Source organism: Chelonoidis abingdonii, chromosome 13, assembly GCF_003597395.2.
Source record: "Chelonoidis abingdonii isolate Lonesome George chromosome 13, CheloAbing_2.0, whole genome shotgun sequence".
NCBI lineage: Eukaryota > Metazoa > Chordata > Testudines > Testudinidae > Chelonoidis > Chelonoidis abingdonii.
The window spans coordinates 33,105,277-33,122,187 of record NC_133781.1 but is presented as its reverse complement, the minus strand read 5'-3'; the positions used below and the strand labels follow the sequence as shown (position 1 = coordinate 33,122,187).

The following is a 16,911-nucleotide window of genomic DNA, read 5'->3' as shown; positions in this document are numbered from 1 at the left end:
ACTTACCTATCTCACTGAGGTGTTATGAGGATAAATACATTTAAAAGATTGTGAGGAGGTGGGGGGTTATGTGAGATAAATAGATTCCTGCTCTTAGCCATGACCAATATCTGATATTTCAGAAAAAGTTAAAGTCCACTTTAAGTCCATAAGACAACTAATTATGCAGTACAACAGATGGAGTGTGGAGAAGTGAATGGTTGGAGAGGAGACATTTTTCAGTCATCAGACTCCAATCAGTAACTTTCTTCTGTCTTAGGCTCAACAATGTTAAAAATGGAGAAAGAACTAAATGAACTTCTTGTGAGGAAAGAACAAGAATGGAAAGAGCTACAAGCTCGCCAACTCTGTTTTCAGAAGACAACACTGCAGGATACCAGAAAGCAGCTCCAAGAAATGCATAAAAAATTCAATAGGTTAAAAGAAGATTTCACCTATAATCTGAAAGTTCTGGAAGAGAGAGACAGAGAACTGGAATGCTATGATGCCAAGTTTACTCATTTAAAAATGGCTGAACATGCTAAACAGGCAGAAGTTAGCGATCTTAGGATACAGCTGGATAAGCTGCAACAAACACTTCTCAAGGAAACCCAGAAACAAGAGGCTCTGCAGTACCAATATCAACAAAAACTTAAAGAACATCAGTTAGAGATGGAGCGGCTGCACAAGTAAGAGATTTTTCTTTATAGTACAGTACTATATTGGAAAAGTAGCCATTCAGCCTCCAAATGAGTGTCTCTGGATCTGATAAAGCAATAGTTTTTTAACACACTAAAAAGGAAGGTACATACGTATTTGACAAACAAATTAAAAGCTCCATTCTGGCTGAGCTATGCTTAGCACAAGAACAAAGTTCGGGTCTGCAAAGGTAGCTTTAAGTCACCTTTAAAGCATCTGTATTCACTTTCTAGTGGGAAACTTCCAAACCTCTGGCATTAAGTTAGAGGAGCCCCAGGGCTGCTCTCAAATGGTGCACCATATCTCTAACACAAAAGCTGTAAGATTGGGGAGGGGGATTGGCATAAAGGTGGATTTCAGAGTTGATAGAGGGAAGGTTTTTCATAAAATCACAAGATTAGGGTTGGAAGAGACCTCAGGAGGTCATCTAGTTCAACCCCTTGCTCAAAGCAGGACCAACCCTAATTAAATCATCCCAGCCAGGGCTTTGTCAAGCCAGGCCTTAAAAACCTCTAAGGAAGGAGATTCCACCACCTCCCTAGGTAACCCCTTCCAATGCTTCGCCACTCTCCTAGTGAAATAGCTTTTCCTAATATCCAACCTAGACCTCCCCCACTGCAACTTGAGACCATTGCTCCTTGTTCTGTCATCTGCCATCACTAAGAACAGCCTAGCTCCATCCTTTTTGGAACACACCTTCAGGTAGTTGAAGGCTGCTATCAAATCCCCCTTCACTCTTCTCTTCTGCAGACTAAATAAGCTCAGTTACTTCAGCCTCTCCTCATAAATCATATGTCCCAGCCTCCTAATCACTTTCATTACCCTCCACCGGACTCTCTCCAATCCATCTACATCCTTTCTGTAATGGGGGGGCCTCAAACTGGATGCAGTACTCCAGATGTGGCCTCACCAGTGCTGAATAGAGGGGAATAATCACTTCCCTCGATCTGCTGGCAATACTACTACTAATGCAGCCCAATATGCCATTAGCCTTCTTGGCAACCAGAGCACACTATTGACTCAATCCAACTTCTCACCCACTGTAATCCCCAGGTCCTCTTCTGCAGAACTGCTGGGTAGCCAGTCAGTCCCCAGCCTGTAGCAGTGCATGGGATTCTTCCATCCTAAGTGCAGTACTCTGCATTTTGTCCTTTTTGAACCTCATCAGATTTCTTTTGGCTCAATCCTCCAATTTGTCTAGGTCACTCCGGACCCTATCCCTGCCCTGCGTATCTACCTCTCCCCCCAGCTTAGTGTCATCCGCAGACTTGCTGATGGTGCAATACTGGCCACTGTTGGAAGACAGAATACTGAGCTAGATGGACCATTAGCCTGCCCTAGTAACTTATGGTCTTAACTTATTAAAATCTAAGAGGACAGAGAAGCGTTCAGTAATCAGTCCTTTAGTCTAATTCTCTTGGAATGTTTCTCTAATATTGAGACAATTAGAGAGTAGTAAGACTCCGGACAAGAGGACTTCCACAGCATCCTCTCAGTAAGTTTATCCACTGATGTTTGTTGTCTGAAGATAGAAATAACTAAAATAGTTAAATGTTAAAATAGATAAAAGTACTCTTTGATGCATGAAACATACACAATGATAAAATATGCTTTAAGAACCAAAAATCTTTAAATTCTACTTAAAAGTAGATTAAAAGAAAATTTACATAAAAACCATCACTATTTTGAATCAACTCATAAAATCACTCCAACACTAGATCACCATAACTGACTTTTCTCAACTATATCTAGGTGGATGTTGAAGGTCTTGTTTGTGACTCTGAATTTCTCTAGCTTAGTGTGAGATTTGAATGAGAAGTGCTTGTTGAAGAAATAGAGCAAGTAGCCAGTTCCAATGGCAAGTTGCCATGTTTTTGACTTATAAATAGTAGTATTTGACTGCACTTGGTTTTTGGTTTCCAGTGCGAAAGATCAGGGATCCTCCAAGGACTTGGCTCTGCTTAAAAATGTGGCCTTTAAGTTTGGTCAGCATTATTATTACAAACTTTAAAAATGTCACTTGAATCTGTGATTTTCTTGCATTAAGCGAAAATTTTAATAAGTAACGATAGACAGCTGCCTGTTCTGTGGCTTATAAACTTGGAGTAAGATTGATTGTAGCAGTCTGTGACAGTATGAGACCCTTCCCTTGTCCTCTACTCTGTCTACATAGACTGGACACGTTCCATTGTTAAATACTACTGGGTAGTTTATGTACATGGTTTTTCCAATGACCTTGTTGGTCCATACACCACATCAGTTACAGCATCAGGCTTCTCCTTAGCCCTCTGCCCAGGAGAGGGAAGAAAGCTGTTCACTGAGAGATCCTTCTTGGTTCTGGCTCAATTAGCTTGCCTCTCTCTTCAGCACTTCCTTACTATGCCACCTTTTACCCTTTGTGGTAATGGGCTAATTAGCTCTTTAGTCCTCCTCAGCCCATTCTAATCTACTAATTAGGCATAGTCAGGTCCACCCTTGAGTTTGGAGGAATTAATTGGTGTTTAAGTGATCAGAGTGCTGGCTCAGCTTTTGGTTTCCAGCAGTCTGTGTCATACAGTCCCACAGTTGGTCTTGGATAGATGCCTATAACTGGATAGCTGATTTATAGTTTTGTATAGAATTGTTGCATTTTTAGATAATTTCTATAGGGATAAATTGTACCTATGATCTTGGACCAACAGCCTGCAGTTGGATATTGGCAAGTTAAATGAAAGAAGACAGTAATGACTCAATATTGGAGTTTGATTTAACAAGTTACAGAAGAGGAGGGACCTATGCTCTTTGTGTTGCTTAAGTAATGGGGAAGAAGGATGAGCCATTCAAAACAGTTTTTTGGTAGATCATATAAGGAACACTAAAGCAAATAACTTGGCTTTGCTATAACTAAGGCTATGATTTTTGTCATGGACATTTTTAGTAAGTCAGACAGGTCACAGGCAAGTAACAAAAATTCAGAGAAGTTGTGACCTGTCCCTGACTTTAACTAAAAATGTCCATGACCCATAGGTCGAGGGAGGAAGGTCCATCATCCTGCCCTGCTGGGGCTGGGTGCTGCGGCCTGTTACTGAGAGCTGTGGGAACTGGAGAGCTCTGGGGGATTCCCCCTGCACCCGTGGTGGCTGGGGAGCTCTGGGCGTCCCCAGCACCCACGAAGTCTGGGGAGCTACCACCTTCCCCCCCTACCTTTGGTGGCTGGGGAGCTGCCAGGGGATTCCCCCCACACCCATGGTGGCTGGGGAGCTCCGGGGGTCCACAGCACCCACAGTGTCTGGGGAGCTGCCGGGTGATTCCTCCCATGGTGTCGGGAGCTGCGGGGGATTTTATTGTTGCCGTCAGCTGAGGAACTGCCTGGGAGCTGTGGGGGACCTCCACACCTGAGTCGGCTGGGGAGCTGCCAGGGGATTCCCCTCACCATCCATAGGGATTAGGGAGCCAGCCTGTTCCTCTCCTGACCTGTAGTCCCATCTTGAGGGCTCTATGTGCACAGACTTTTGTCTCTGAGGCAAGCAACATGCCCAAAAAGGGCTAGCTAGTACTGGCCAATGATGACTTAAATTCTTGAGGCCAGTTCTCAAAGATACATCCCTATTATTGATAAAGTCAAACCATCTTTTACACACATGAAATGCCTCCAGCTTCCTGGTGTCTTGTTTAAGCAGGGTCCATGTTTCCAATCCATATAAGAGGATCAGAGGTATGCAGGTTTGATAAAGTCTGGCAAACACCTAGCACTATCCAACTCACCTATAAGTGGGTGGATTAAAAAGTACTATATTCCTGGCAAGGGAATAGAGCATTTCTTTTTCCACCCCACTCCCAGTTCCCTGGTGGTGGATGTGGCTAATGAAGGAAATTGACAAACCTGCTCCACACCCTTTCCTTATGTTATGGAGTCTAAATGTTTAGCCCTCCTGGATACAAAAAAGCTACTCCTTGGGAGCTCTCCAGTTTCAGGTGGCAAACTACCAACTCCTGTTGGCAAAATATTTTAACACGTTTTCCAAGTGCATACACTTCTTGAACATCTGCCACAGGACCAGAAGAAATAACTTCAAGTCCTCATTTTCAAAGATAGTTGATGATTAAAACCTGCCTCCAGGTTGCCCTACGTGCATCAGACACATGTCCTAGATTCTTAGCCACAACTGTGGTTATATGGAGAACATCCTGGTTCCAGTCTTAAGGTCTCCTGAGAAAGGTGCAGAATATGATTGAATGGCCCAAGCTCTTCAGTGATGACAGACTCCTCCCTCCGCACCCTGAGGGACTTGAGGACAACAAAGATATGGTTTAGTAGGTCCAAGATGTCTGAGCAGTCTAAATCATTTCGGTACAAGGATGTTATGAATCTGTTGGGATGTGGCCTTGGTACAGTCAGGGCCGGCTTTAGGCCAATTCCACCGATTCTGGGGAATTGGGCCCCCCGGCTTAGGCACCTCTTTAATTTTTTTTTTTTTTTTTTTTTTTTTTACACTTACCCCGGTCCCCGGCTGCGGTGTGCTCCGGGCTCTTCCTTTGAGCGAAGCACCCAAGGGAGAGCGGAGCAGCCTCGCTCTCCTAGCTAGAGCTCCAGCCTGGGCGGCGGGGCTTGCCACGCTCCAGCCAGGAGAACGGGGTGGCGGGGCTTTGCCATGCTCCAGCCGGGGCTCCAGCCGGGAGAACGGGGCGGCGGGGCTCTCCCGTCTAGCGCTCTGGCCAGAGCACAGCAAGCCCCGCGACCCCGGCTGGAGCTCTGGGCCCTTTAAATAGCCCCCAGAGCCCTGGGGCAGTGAGGGGCTCCGGGGCCTATTTAAAGGGCCCGGGGCTCCAGCTGCCTCTGCCACCCCGGTCCTTTAAATAGTCCCCGGAGCCCGCCTCTCCTATGCATTCCCCAGCGCTCCTGTGGCTATTTAAAGGCCGGGGCGGGGTAGAAGGGGGTTTGGGGCTACTTAAAGGACTAGGGTTCCAGCTGCCTCTGCTGCACCCCCTGCCTGCAGCCAGCTCTGCACCCCGTGCCACAGCCAGCCCCTGCCAAACCCCCTTTCCTGTCTCTAGCCAACTCCTGCCACACAGCCTGCAGCCCTGCCCAAAGCCAGCCAGCCCCCACACACACTGCTGCCCACACCAGCCCTGCACACCCTGCCTACCCGCACCCCTGCCCTGTCTCCAGTCAACCCTACTGCACCCCACTGTCTGAAGCCAGCCAGTCCCTACTCTCTGTCTCCAGCCTACAAACCCCTGCTGCACCCCCTGTGGCCCTGCCTGAAGCCAGCCCGCCCCACACCCCTTGCCCTGGCTGCAGCCAGACCCTACCTCCAGTCAGCCCCTGCCCTCCCTCCAGCCAGCCCCATGTCCACTGCTGCCTTGCAGTTTCCAGGGCAGTAACCTTGCACACCTGCTTCAATGAGGGGGACAGGGAGCAGCTGGGACCAGCTCATGTGCACACCCCCAGGGAATGGCAGGGACCCACACTTGTGAAACGGTGGTCATTAATAGCCAATCAACAGCATATATGATGCAATGTATATAATATATAATTTTATTATTCTTATAGTTATGCAAAGTAAATAATACATGAAAGAAATGAGAGGCTTTTTTTCCACTTTTTTTTAAGTCATCCCTGCCAGGGCCCCGCCGAAAATGTTCGAATTGGGCCCCGCACTTTCTAAAGCCGGCCCTGGGTACAGTAACAGTACATTCCACTCAGGTGGAGTCCACACCTATAATGCTACTGAAAGATGTTATAATAGAAATCTGTAGGAGTGCAACCTGGTCATCTCTTCATATCTTTGCCAAGCATTACACCATCTTACCTGCTTCCAGAAATGATACTACCTTTGACAACGCAGTCCTTTTGAACTGTCTTAGACTTGCCTCCCCAGAACCCACCCTGAGTTACTGCTTGGGAGTCTCCTGTGCTAGAGCACCCATAAGGACATATACTCAAAAAAGGTTACTTACCGTACAGTAACTTGAGTTCCTCTAAATGTTTTGTCCCTCCGGGTGCTCCATCTCTCACCCTTGTTCCCCTTGGCTGTGGAAATTCTGCTTCATGGTTGAGGAGAAATTGAGTGGCAGTGGATCTATGGATCCTTATATGTCCTTGTTTGGAGGCTCAAGGTGCTGTTCTGCACAGGTTTGGGACACTGGATGCTTTGCATTCTCTGGTGGGGAGCACACATGGGCATACACAAATCCAATGATGGACCACCAAAGGGACAAAACATCTTGAACTGAAGTTACTCTAAGGTAAGTATGCTCCTGGTCCCCTGTGCATTCCTAGAGCGTCTCTGCTCCATGCTGCTTCCCTGCAGCAACTGCTGCCGTGGGGTCCTAATGCCCACCTCTTCCACTGTCAGGGCAGACTGATTCTGAGCCTTCCCTTCCCCCCTGAGACCCTTTCATTTTCCAGTGGCCTCCTCTACCAGCAGAGGAGACCCCCTTGCCCGCAGTCACTGCTGCTGCCCCATGCTGGGCAAGGAGGCAGCCCCATCCCTCCCCCAGTGAGGCTACAGTCAGGGGCAACAGCAGGGGAGGAGGCATGCAGCACCCCCCTGGCACCCACCACAGGGAAGGCGGGGAAGATTCCCGGACCTGAGAGGGGTCCTAGGAGCACATGCAGTGACAGTGGGAGGGGAGGGTGCTGGGGGGACAGGAAAGGGGGGCTCCTCCCCCAGAACTTGCTGCTGTCAGCAAGGAAAGGGCTGGGGAGGGGAGTCCTCCTCTCTGGCTCCTGTCCTGGAGCAGCCTGTCTGCACCCAAACTCATCCCCATCCCTGCCCCACCCCAGAGCCCACACCCTAGTCAGGACTTTCACACCCCACCACCACACCCTCAACCCTCTACCCTAGCCCTGAGCCCCTCCAGCACCCCAAACACCTTATCACCAGTCCCAGCCAGAGCCCTCACCCCCCCATGCTCCTACTCTCACCCTGAGCCCTTCCCACACCCCAAAACCCCCATTGCCAGCCCCAGACAGAGCTCTCACCCCTGCACCCTATCTGCACCCCTCCCATCCCCAAACTCTGTCCCAGAGTCTGCACCCCAATCCTCTGCCCCAGCCTAGGGCCTGCACCCCAGACCTCCCTCACCCAAACTCCCTCCCAGAGCCTTGGGCAGGTAGGGGGGGTGGAATTTGGGCAGGGGTGGGTTCTGGGCACCACCAACATTTCTACAAACATGCCACCCCACTAGGGGAATGTCACAATATTGTGACAGGGGTCTACTATAGACCACCAAATCAGAAAAAGGAGGTGGATGAGGAACAAACAACAGAAATATCCAAAAACCATCTGGAAGAAAATCTAAAATAATTGTTGTAATGTTTTCAGATGACAGAAAAATTGGTGGAGTGGTAAATAATGGTGTGGACAGGTAACTTATATGGAGTTACCTGGATCTCTTGATAAGTTGGGCACAAACAAAAACCATGTGTTTTAGCTAGATTCAAGCTCATACATGTAGAAGCAAAGAATGTAGGTCATAGTTACTGCATGGAGAACTGTATCCTGGAAAGCAGTGACTCTGAAGAGCACTTAGGGATTCTGGTGAATGACCAGCTGAACATGAGTCCCCAGTGTGATGCTATGGCTAAGGGTTTTATGTAATCCTTGGATGCATAATTAGAGGAATATCAAATAGGACCAAAGAGGTGGTATTTCCTCTGTTTATGATATTATTACAGTAATGGTCTCATCAATGTGTCCAGTTCTGGTTTCTGTGCTTTAATAAGGATGCTGAAGAATTAGAGGGGGTTCATTAAAGAGCCACCAGAATGAGGTAAGATCTGGAAAGCTGCCTTTCAGTGACAGACTTAAGAAGCTCAATCTATTTAGCTTATTGTTGGGGGGCAAGCACATCCCTCTTGGGTCAGGGTTGTTATAGTCCCATAGTTGAATCCACCCGACAACACTTAACCTTAGGTGGTGCGACTTGGAGGCCAAAGTCAGTATGACTGTCCTCTCCCTCAGGATTTCATGGCCTAATAACCAGAGTCAATATAGCTGCCCTCTCTTTTGGGGGTAGGTGGTCTGATGGCCAATGGGGACAACTGGGCTGGCACCTAGGGGCGGGTGGCTTCTGGGACCCAGTTCCCCCTGCTCCACCAGGTCCCAGCCCAGGGTCCTGTCAGTAGTGAGAGTGTTTTGCCACTGAGTCAGTGGGAATCCGATCACAGCACGCTGACATCACTTGGCCCAATGGCTATGCCTCCCCTGGGCCACTTCCTACCCTGTCTCTTGAAGTAGTGGTCTGGGCATCTCTGGGTTCCTCAGTGTGTGTAGCTTCCAATGGCACTGACCTCCCTTGGGCATCTGTAGGCCTCTGGGTATCTACCTGGGTTTCTGCATCTCTGGCTTCATCAGTCTCAGGCTTCAGCACCTCCTGGACTGGAGCCTGCAATGCACATCCTCCCTCCTAAGCAGTCAGCCCTGACTGAGCTTAGCTGCTTCCTTTTTATACCTGGGTTCCAGCTGGAGCATGCTCAGCAGGGCCAAGGAGCCATGGCCTCTTCTGCCCACAGAGTAGGATTAACTGCTGCTGAACCAGTGCAGTGCACGTGTGCCCCATCTCATTTATCAAAGAGAAAGTTCAAAGATGGTTGATCATGCTGTATAAGTACCTACATAGGAAGAAGATATCTGATGCCAGAGGGCTCTTTAACCTATCAGACAAAGGCATAATGAGATCCAATGTCTGGAAGTTGAAGCTAGCCAAATTCAAACTTGAAACAAGTCACAAATTTCTAACAATAAGGGTAATTAATCACTGGACAACTTACAAAGGATGTGTTGGAGTCGCCATCACTCAAAGTCTTTTACTCATTAGGCCTGGTCTATACTACAGAATTTTATCAGTGTACCTATGTCTGTCAAAGTGTGAAAAATTACTCCTAACTGACATAACTATGCTGGTAAATCCCCCCCATGTAGATACTGCTTATATTGGCAAAAGAGTCCTTTCTGTGGCATAGCTTATGTCATTCAGGGAGGTGGTTTAAGTATACTGGCAAAAGACTTCTTTTTGCTGGTGTAGTCTGCATCTCAGCTAGGAGATTTTGCTGGTCTAGCTGTACTGGCTTTGTAGTGTAGTCTAGCCCAGATTTAGACATCTTTCTAAAAAATATGCTGAAGCTCAACCAGAAGTTATAGCCTATGCAGGAGTTTGAACAAGGGTCCCTTCTGATCTGAAAATGTATTAATTGTTAGATATTTACTTATTTGTAAGACCTGGTCTACACTGGGGTGGGGCGGGGGTGGGAATATCAATCTAAGTTATATGAATAACATAGCTGAAGTTGACATACTTAGACCTACTCACTATGGTGTCTTCACTGCAGTGAGTCGACTACTGCCACTCCCTTGTCAACCCTGCCTGTGCCTCTTGTGGCGGCGGTGTACAGGAGTCGATGGGAGAGTGCTCAGGAATCAATTTATCACATCTAGACTAGAAGGGGAGAGGGATAGCTCAGTGGTTTGAGCATTGGCCTGATAAACCCAGGGTTATCAGTTCAATCCTTGAGGGAGCCATGTAGGGAACTGGGGCAAAATCAGTACTTGGTCCTGCTAGTGAAGGCAGGGGACCAGACTCAATGACCTTTCAGGGTTCCTTCCAGTTCTATGAGATAGGTATATCTCAAATTTATTATTTTATTTAAGCAATAAATCGATCCCCGCTGGATCGATTGCCGCCTGCCTATCTGGCGGGTTGTGTAGACATACTCTAAGAGATTGAAAACAATTATTTTGTAATTATATGTTGTGAATGGAAAGATAAGATGCACTTTTGTTTAAGAAATTACATTTTTCCAAGTTATATTTGAGTGCATTGTTGCTGGAAGAACCTTTCAGAAGCACCTATCAATAGTTTATAATTGACCACATTTCATATAAATTTGTTTGGTGTTACAGTTCTAAGGTTTCTGACATTGACCATCACCGTGAGGAGTATAAGAAGCTGAAACAGCAGTTGGAGAGAAAACGCCAAGAAGTGGAAGGAGAGCTTGCTTTGCAGAAACAGGTACAGGAGTCTATAGAAAACAACTGTGTGTTAAACAAGCCACAGTAGATGTAATTTCTACTTTACAGTCCATCCATTCTTAGGGGAAAACTATGCATTTTAAATACCTGATACCTATTCAGGCAGTCCTTTTTAGCTCTAATGTTAAAATTAATGTAAAATGTGCAATGGGCAGTACTGCATGTTGCTTTACAGTAATAGGTGTCGTGGTATTTGCATACTGGAGGGTGCTTTACTTACTAGTCTGGCAGCCTCCCCTCGGGAAGAATTGGTAAGATTATATTTAGTAAACTGAGATGGTGTAAGATTCTTGTATATGAGGATAGAGCTGGCACACTGTGCTAAACTGGCTAACCTTGAAATTCCAGGAAAGGTCAGCTTCTATAAATCAGAAGCTGCTTTAGGCAGGCATATCGGCTAAATAAACATATTAACATGCGCCAGCATGCCATACTTCTCTGATTTGAAGACTTTCTCTTCCCATTTTTTATGCCATTGTTAACACACAATCCTCTGCTACTGTTAATACTCAATGATTTCATAATATGAGAATACTTAGCAATGGAGTTTGTTTAAGCTTTAGTTGTCACCTGATTGAGGGTGTCTTACTGCCCATATATTGCAAAAATAACATTTTTAGGATAATTTATATTCTCCACCTTTTTTAAAAGAAAAAAATTAAGAGATTTCAAGTTTACAAGTCATTGCCATGTAAATATCAGAAACAAAATGATGATCATTACAAAAGTGGGCATATTTTTTTGTTTAGCAAAATATGCAGTAATATTATCATCAAATCTCTGTATTTAACAGGGAGTTACCTTGACTGGATTATGGGCCTGCTGGATGGTGGGAAGCAGGAGATATGAAAAAAATCAAAATATATCATGTCATAAGGCTTTTGACACAAGCCTTATGAAAATCAACATTTATAATATTTACTACTTTTGGGTCATTCCTGGGTCTGGTACAACTCAGTATTTTCATTAACTACTTGAATAATGGAGTGGAGAGTATGCTTATAAAATTTTCAGATGACACCAAGCTGGGAGGGGTGCAAGCATTTTGAAGGATAGAATTAGAATTCAAAACAGCCTTAACAAATTGGAGAATTGGTCTGAATTCAACAAGATGAAATTTAATAAAGATAAGTGCCAGAACTTCACTTAAGCAGGAAAAAATCAAACGCCTAACTACAAGTGGTGAATAACTGGGTAGGTGGTAGTACTGCCTAAAAGGATCGGGGGTTACACTGGATCACAAATAGAGCATGAGTCAATGATGTGATGCAACTGCAAAAAAGCTAATCTCATTCTGAAGTGAATTAACTGGAGTGTCATGTATGACCGAGGGGGAAACTGATAAGTCTTCAAATATGTTAAAGGCTGTTATAAAGAGGTTCATGATCAATTGTTCTCCATGTCCACTGAATGTAGGATAGGAATTAATGGTCATAATCTGAAGCAAGGGAGATTTAGGCTAGCTATCAGGAACAACTTTTATACAGTAAGGATAATTAAGCCGTGGAATAGACTTCCAATGGAGGTTGTGGAATCCTCTTTATTGGAGTTTTTTAAGGACATGTTGCAGCTGATACAAAACTACTCAAGATAGTTCAGTCAAAAGCGCCTGTGAAGAGCTACAAAGGGATCTCACAAAACTGGGTGACCGGGCAATAAAATGGCAAATGAAATTCATTGTTGATAAATGCAAAGTAATGCACCCTCAAAAACACAGTCCCAGCTATCCATATACAGTGATGCAATATAAATTTTCTGTTACCACTCAAGAAAGATATTGGAGTCATTGAATGGATGTTTTCAGAGAACTATCCACAATGTGCAGCAGCAGGGGGCTGGATTTGATGACCTCTCGAGGGCCCTTCCATCCAGTGGCGCTGGAACACTTTTACAGTGGGAGTGCTGAAAGCCGGTAGTCCCCAAACTTTTTGTTTTGCACCCACCTTACCCCTGTCTTTGCCCTCTCTCCCCAGAGCTGGGGCCAGGATCAGGCCATGATTCTGGGAAGGGGACATGGACAGGGGTAAGGGGACTGATGCTGGCCGGGAGCAGAGCCCTGAGTGTGGGACCGGAAGCTGGGATCCTGCATGCAGGGCCAGGACTAGAGCCCTGGGAGCAGGTTCTGCAGCCGGGACCTGGGCATGAGGCCAGGAGCAGAGCCCTGGGCACGGGGCTTGCAGTGCTAGAACCCTGGGCACAGGACTGGCAGCAAGGACCCCGCACAATGCACCCTTAGTTCACACGCCTATGCTTCCATCCCTATATTTCTATGATTTTAGGTTTATTATAGTGAATCTCTTTATACCATCAAGGTCATGTTGTTTTGGAACCTTTTATTAACTTCAGAAAATTTGGCACAAATACAACTGAAGAATAGAAGCAATGAGAGGGGTCAGTAGTTTTACTGAAGATTTTAGATTTTTATGATATTATTCATAGTTCAAGTAACTAGAATAACATCTAATTTATGTAAGAATAGAAAAAATGGTCACTTTAATATCAAGTTACATTTATAAAAAATTAATGATAAATGTTTTAATCAATTGTCATAGATTATTATGAAGTCCAATAGGTCACTAGATTGTGTATATACTGATCAGATTATAACCATCTATAACACACACTATTCATGTATCAGAGGGGTAGCCGTGTTAGCCTGGATCTGTAAAAGCAGCAAAGAATCCTGTGGCACCTTATAGACTAACAGACGTTTTGGAGCATGAGCTTTCGTGGGTGAATACCCACTTCGTCAGATGCATGTGACGAAGTGGGTATTCACTCACGAAAGCTCATGCTCCAAAACATCTGTTAGTCTATAAGGTGCCACAGGGTTCTTTGCTGCTTTTACACACTATTCATGACTGTTAAAAAATTTAACATTTATTTTCCCTTTAGAAATGGAACCTTAATACACAATATGACCAAAAAATTATGCTGAAATCATTTATTCTGTGTTTTTGCAACTTGTAGTCTACTTGATTTATTGTCATTAGTAGTTTGAGGTTATTGCTTGTTTTTTGACAATTCATATGCCTAGAACAGGGGTTGCCAATCTGAGCCTGAGAAGGAGCCAGAATTTACCAATGTACTTTTCCAAAGAGCCACAGTAATACGTCAGCAGCCCCCCATCAACACTCCTCACCCCGGCTCCCAGAGCCTCCCACCCACTGGCAGCCCAGCTGATCAGCGCCTCTCCCTCCCTCCCTCCCCGTACCTCCCAATCAGCTGTTTCATGGTATGCAGGAGGCTCTGTAGGGGGAGGAGTGAGGGCACAGCAGGCTCAGGGGAAAGGATGGTGTGGGGGTAGGGCCTGTGGCAGAGCCAGGGGTTGAGCAGTGAGCACCTCCCAGCACATTGAAAAGTTGGTGCCTGTAACTCCAGCCCCAGAGTTGGTGCCTATACAAGGAGCCGCATATTAACTTCTGAAGACCCACATGTGGCTCTAGAGCCACAGGTTGACCACCCCTGGTCTAGAAGGAAAAGCCCACAGTACTGGCAGAAACAGCACATTCTTAGATCCATATGGGGGTGTAGTTTATTTTACCCTTCAAGTAAGATTTAAAGCAAAACTCACACTTTCTTATCAAAAGTTATAGGTTGCATAGTTGGATAAATATTAAAGGAATATGACTTTAATATATGTACATTTTTAGTTAAGAAATACATTTGGCAATTTCATCTTTTCTACAACTGTGGATTGTTTTGACTTTAATATTACATGGAAGATGTCATTTTAGGTAACTCAGGAGCCTTCTTTACATTGAGCTTTTTCTTTAAATTCCCCATTGTTGTTGTAGTATTGGCATAGCTCCACTGGTGCAAGCAATGGTGAGAGAATTACTGAACCCCAGACACAATGTTTTAGCCAGTTTGTCTAACTTTCCTCAGATCAAACCTAGATAAGACAATGGTTAAGACGCAGTGGTAGCTGACATGGTCTATATTAGGATTCTCATTGTTGTTCCCATCAGTGGAATTGCATTAGTGGTAGCAATAATGGGAAGTTTTAAGTGTTTGTCTTTCTTTATGCGATTATTAATTCATTCCCTGTAAATCCATTACAGGAGCTGCTAATGGAATTTGATGCAGAAATTAAAAAGAGAGAACATGCATTTCAACGGCAGACAGACGAAATGCGTAATTTAGTTCTTTCTCATGAACTCAAGGTAATTGTCTTTAAGCTATACTTTCATTTTGTCTACAAAATAAACACACTTTACTATCATCCCAAGTTTGATATAGTCTATGACACAAATAGACAGGTCACACTCTTCCCTTTTTCACCAGTGGACTGAATGAGTTGTTTCCAGGATAGCAGAAAGTAGAGTTACTTGAGGGTTACATCTTAATTCCATTATGGTTAACAGAATCTTCTTGCACACTGATGAGAAAATGTACCTATCAGGGTATGTCTACGCTACAAGATTATTCCGATTTTACATAAACCGGTTTTGTAAAACAGATTGTATAAAGTCGAGTGCACGCGGCCACACAAAGCACAATAATTCGGCAGTGTGCATCCATGTACCGAGGCTAGCATCGATTTCTGGAGCGTTGCACTGTGGGTAGCTATCCCATAGTTCCCGCAGTCTCCCCTGCCCATTGGAATTCTGGGTTGAGATCCCAATGCATGATGGTGCAAAAACAGTGTTGCGGGTGATTCTGGGTAAATGTCATGGAGGAAGGAATGAGTGACGAAAGCAACGGCAGAGAATCATTTCGTGCCCTTTTTCCCTGGATTGCTCTGGCAGATGCCATAGCACGGCAACCATGGAACCCGTTTTGCCTTTTGTCACTGTCACCGTATGTGTACTGGATGCCGCTGACAGAGGCGGTACTGCAGTGCTACACAGCAGCATTCATTTGCCTTGCATGAGTAGAGACGGTTACCGTCCGTTCTGTACGTCTGCTGCTATCAGGGTGTCCTGGCTGGCCTTACGCTGAGGTTCGGCGGGGGCGGCAAAGGACATAAATGGAATGACTTCCCCCGGGTCATTCCCTCTTTGTTTATCTAAAAATATCAGTCCCTGCCTAGAATATGGTGCAAGTATACAGAGAAACCAGAGAGCACAGCCACTCCGTGTCCCCGATCCTGCAGAAATGATGAAGGCTGCGTGCCATTCCACAGGGGTCGCCCCTGCAAGCAACCCCGACTCATTGCTTCACCTTCTCCCCCAACTCCTGGCTTAACCGTGGCACGTGTCCTTCATTTGTGTGATGAAGTAATACAAGAATGTAGGAAATAAGAAACAGAGTTTTCCAGTGAAGTAAAATGAGGGGGAGGCAGCCTCTCGCTGCTATGATAGTCTAGGCAGTAGCAGAATCTTTTCTTTAGACACGAAAGGGGGAGGCTGAATGGAACTCAGCCCTCACTTGCTATGAGGAAGACGGTTTACCAGCCGTTCTGTACCATCTGCTGGGAATGAACCAGGAGTATTCCTATTTTTACCATGTGCCCGCTGACCTCACCTGAGGACAGCCAGGAGCACCCATGGGTTGATCGATGAGGACGGCATACAGTCCTTTTTGTACAGTAACCACCTGCCACTGGGAGGGGAGGGGAGAGGATGCTGGCTGTTCAGTGTCGCAGCAACTGCGTCTACCAGCACATGCAGTAGACATGGGTGAATTGAAAAACACGTCAAGAATACAATTTTTTTCGGCCCTTTTCCTTTCACAGGGAGAGGAGGGAGTTACAATTGACAAGATAATACCCTGAAACCACCCTGGACACAATGCGTTTGACCGCTACAGGCATTGGGAGCTCAGCCAAGTAATGCAAATACTTTCGGAGACTGCGGGACTGTGGATAGCTGGAAGTCCTCCAGTCCCCCCTCCCTCCCTCAATGAGCGTCTTTGATTTCTTTGGCTTTCCGTTACGCTTGTTCACAACAGCCACTGTGCTGTGGAATCTGTATCATAGCCTGGAGATTTTTTCAAATGCTTTCGCATTTTCGTCTTCTGTAACGGAGCTCAGCTAGAATCAGATTTTCCTGCCCATACAAGCGACCAGATCCGTATCTCCCGTACGGTCCATGCTGGAGTCTCTTTTTGGATTTGGGACTGCATCGCCCCCGTGCTGGTCAGAGCTCCACCTGGGCAAACAGGAATGCAATTCAAAAGTTCACCGGTTTTGGCTTTTCCTGTCTACCTGGTAAGTGCATCTGAGTTCAGATCGCTTTCCAGAGCAGTCACAATGGTGCACTGTGGGATACTG

General features: G+C 45.7%; 1 protein-coding gene across 4 annotated transcripts in view; it reads left to right on the top strand.

Moving 5' to 3' along the window:
- Window positions 1–16,911, top strand: part of CCDC57 (coiled-coil domain containing 57) — a 151,593-nt gene that overhangs the window by 13,528 nt on the left and 121,154 nt on the right. For all 4 annotated transcript variants that reach the window (XM_075071947.1, XM_075071946.1, XM_075071948.1 and 1 more), the window contains exons 2-4: window positions 260–668; window positions 10,566–10,674; window positions 14,759–14,860. In XM_075071947.1, the coding sequence (XP_074928048.1) occupies window positions 268–668; window positions 10,566–10,674; window positions 14,759–14,860 (612 nt within the window). In that variant the 5' untranslated portion in view covers window positions 260–267. The remainder of the gene's footprint in view (window positions 1–259; window positions 669–10,565; window positions 10,675–14,758; window positions 14,861–16,911) is intronic.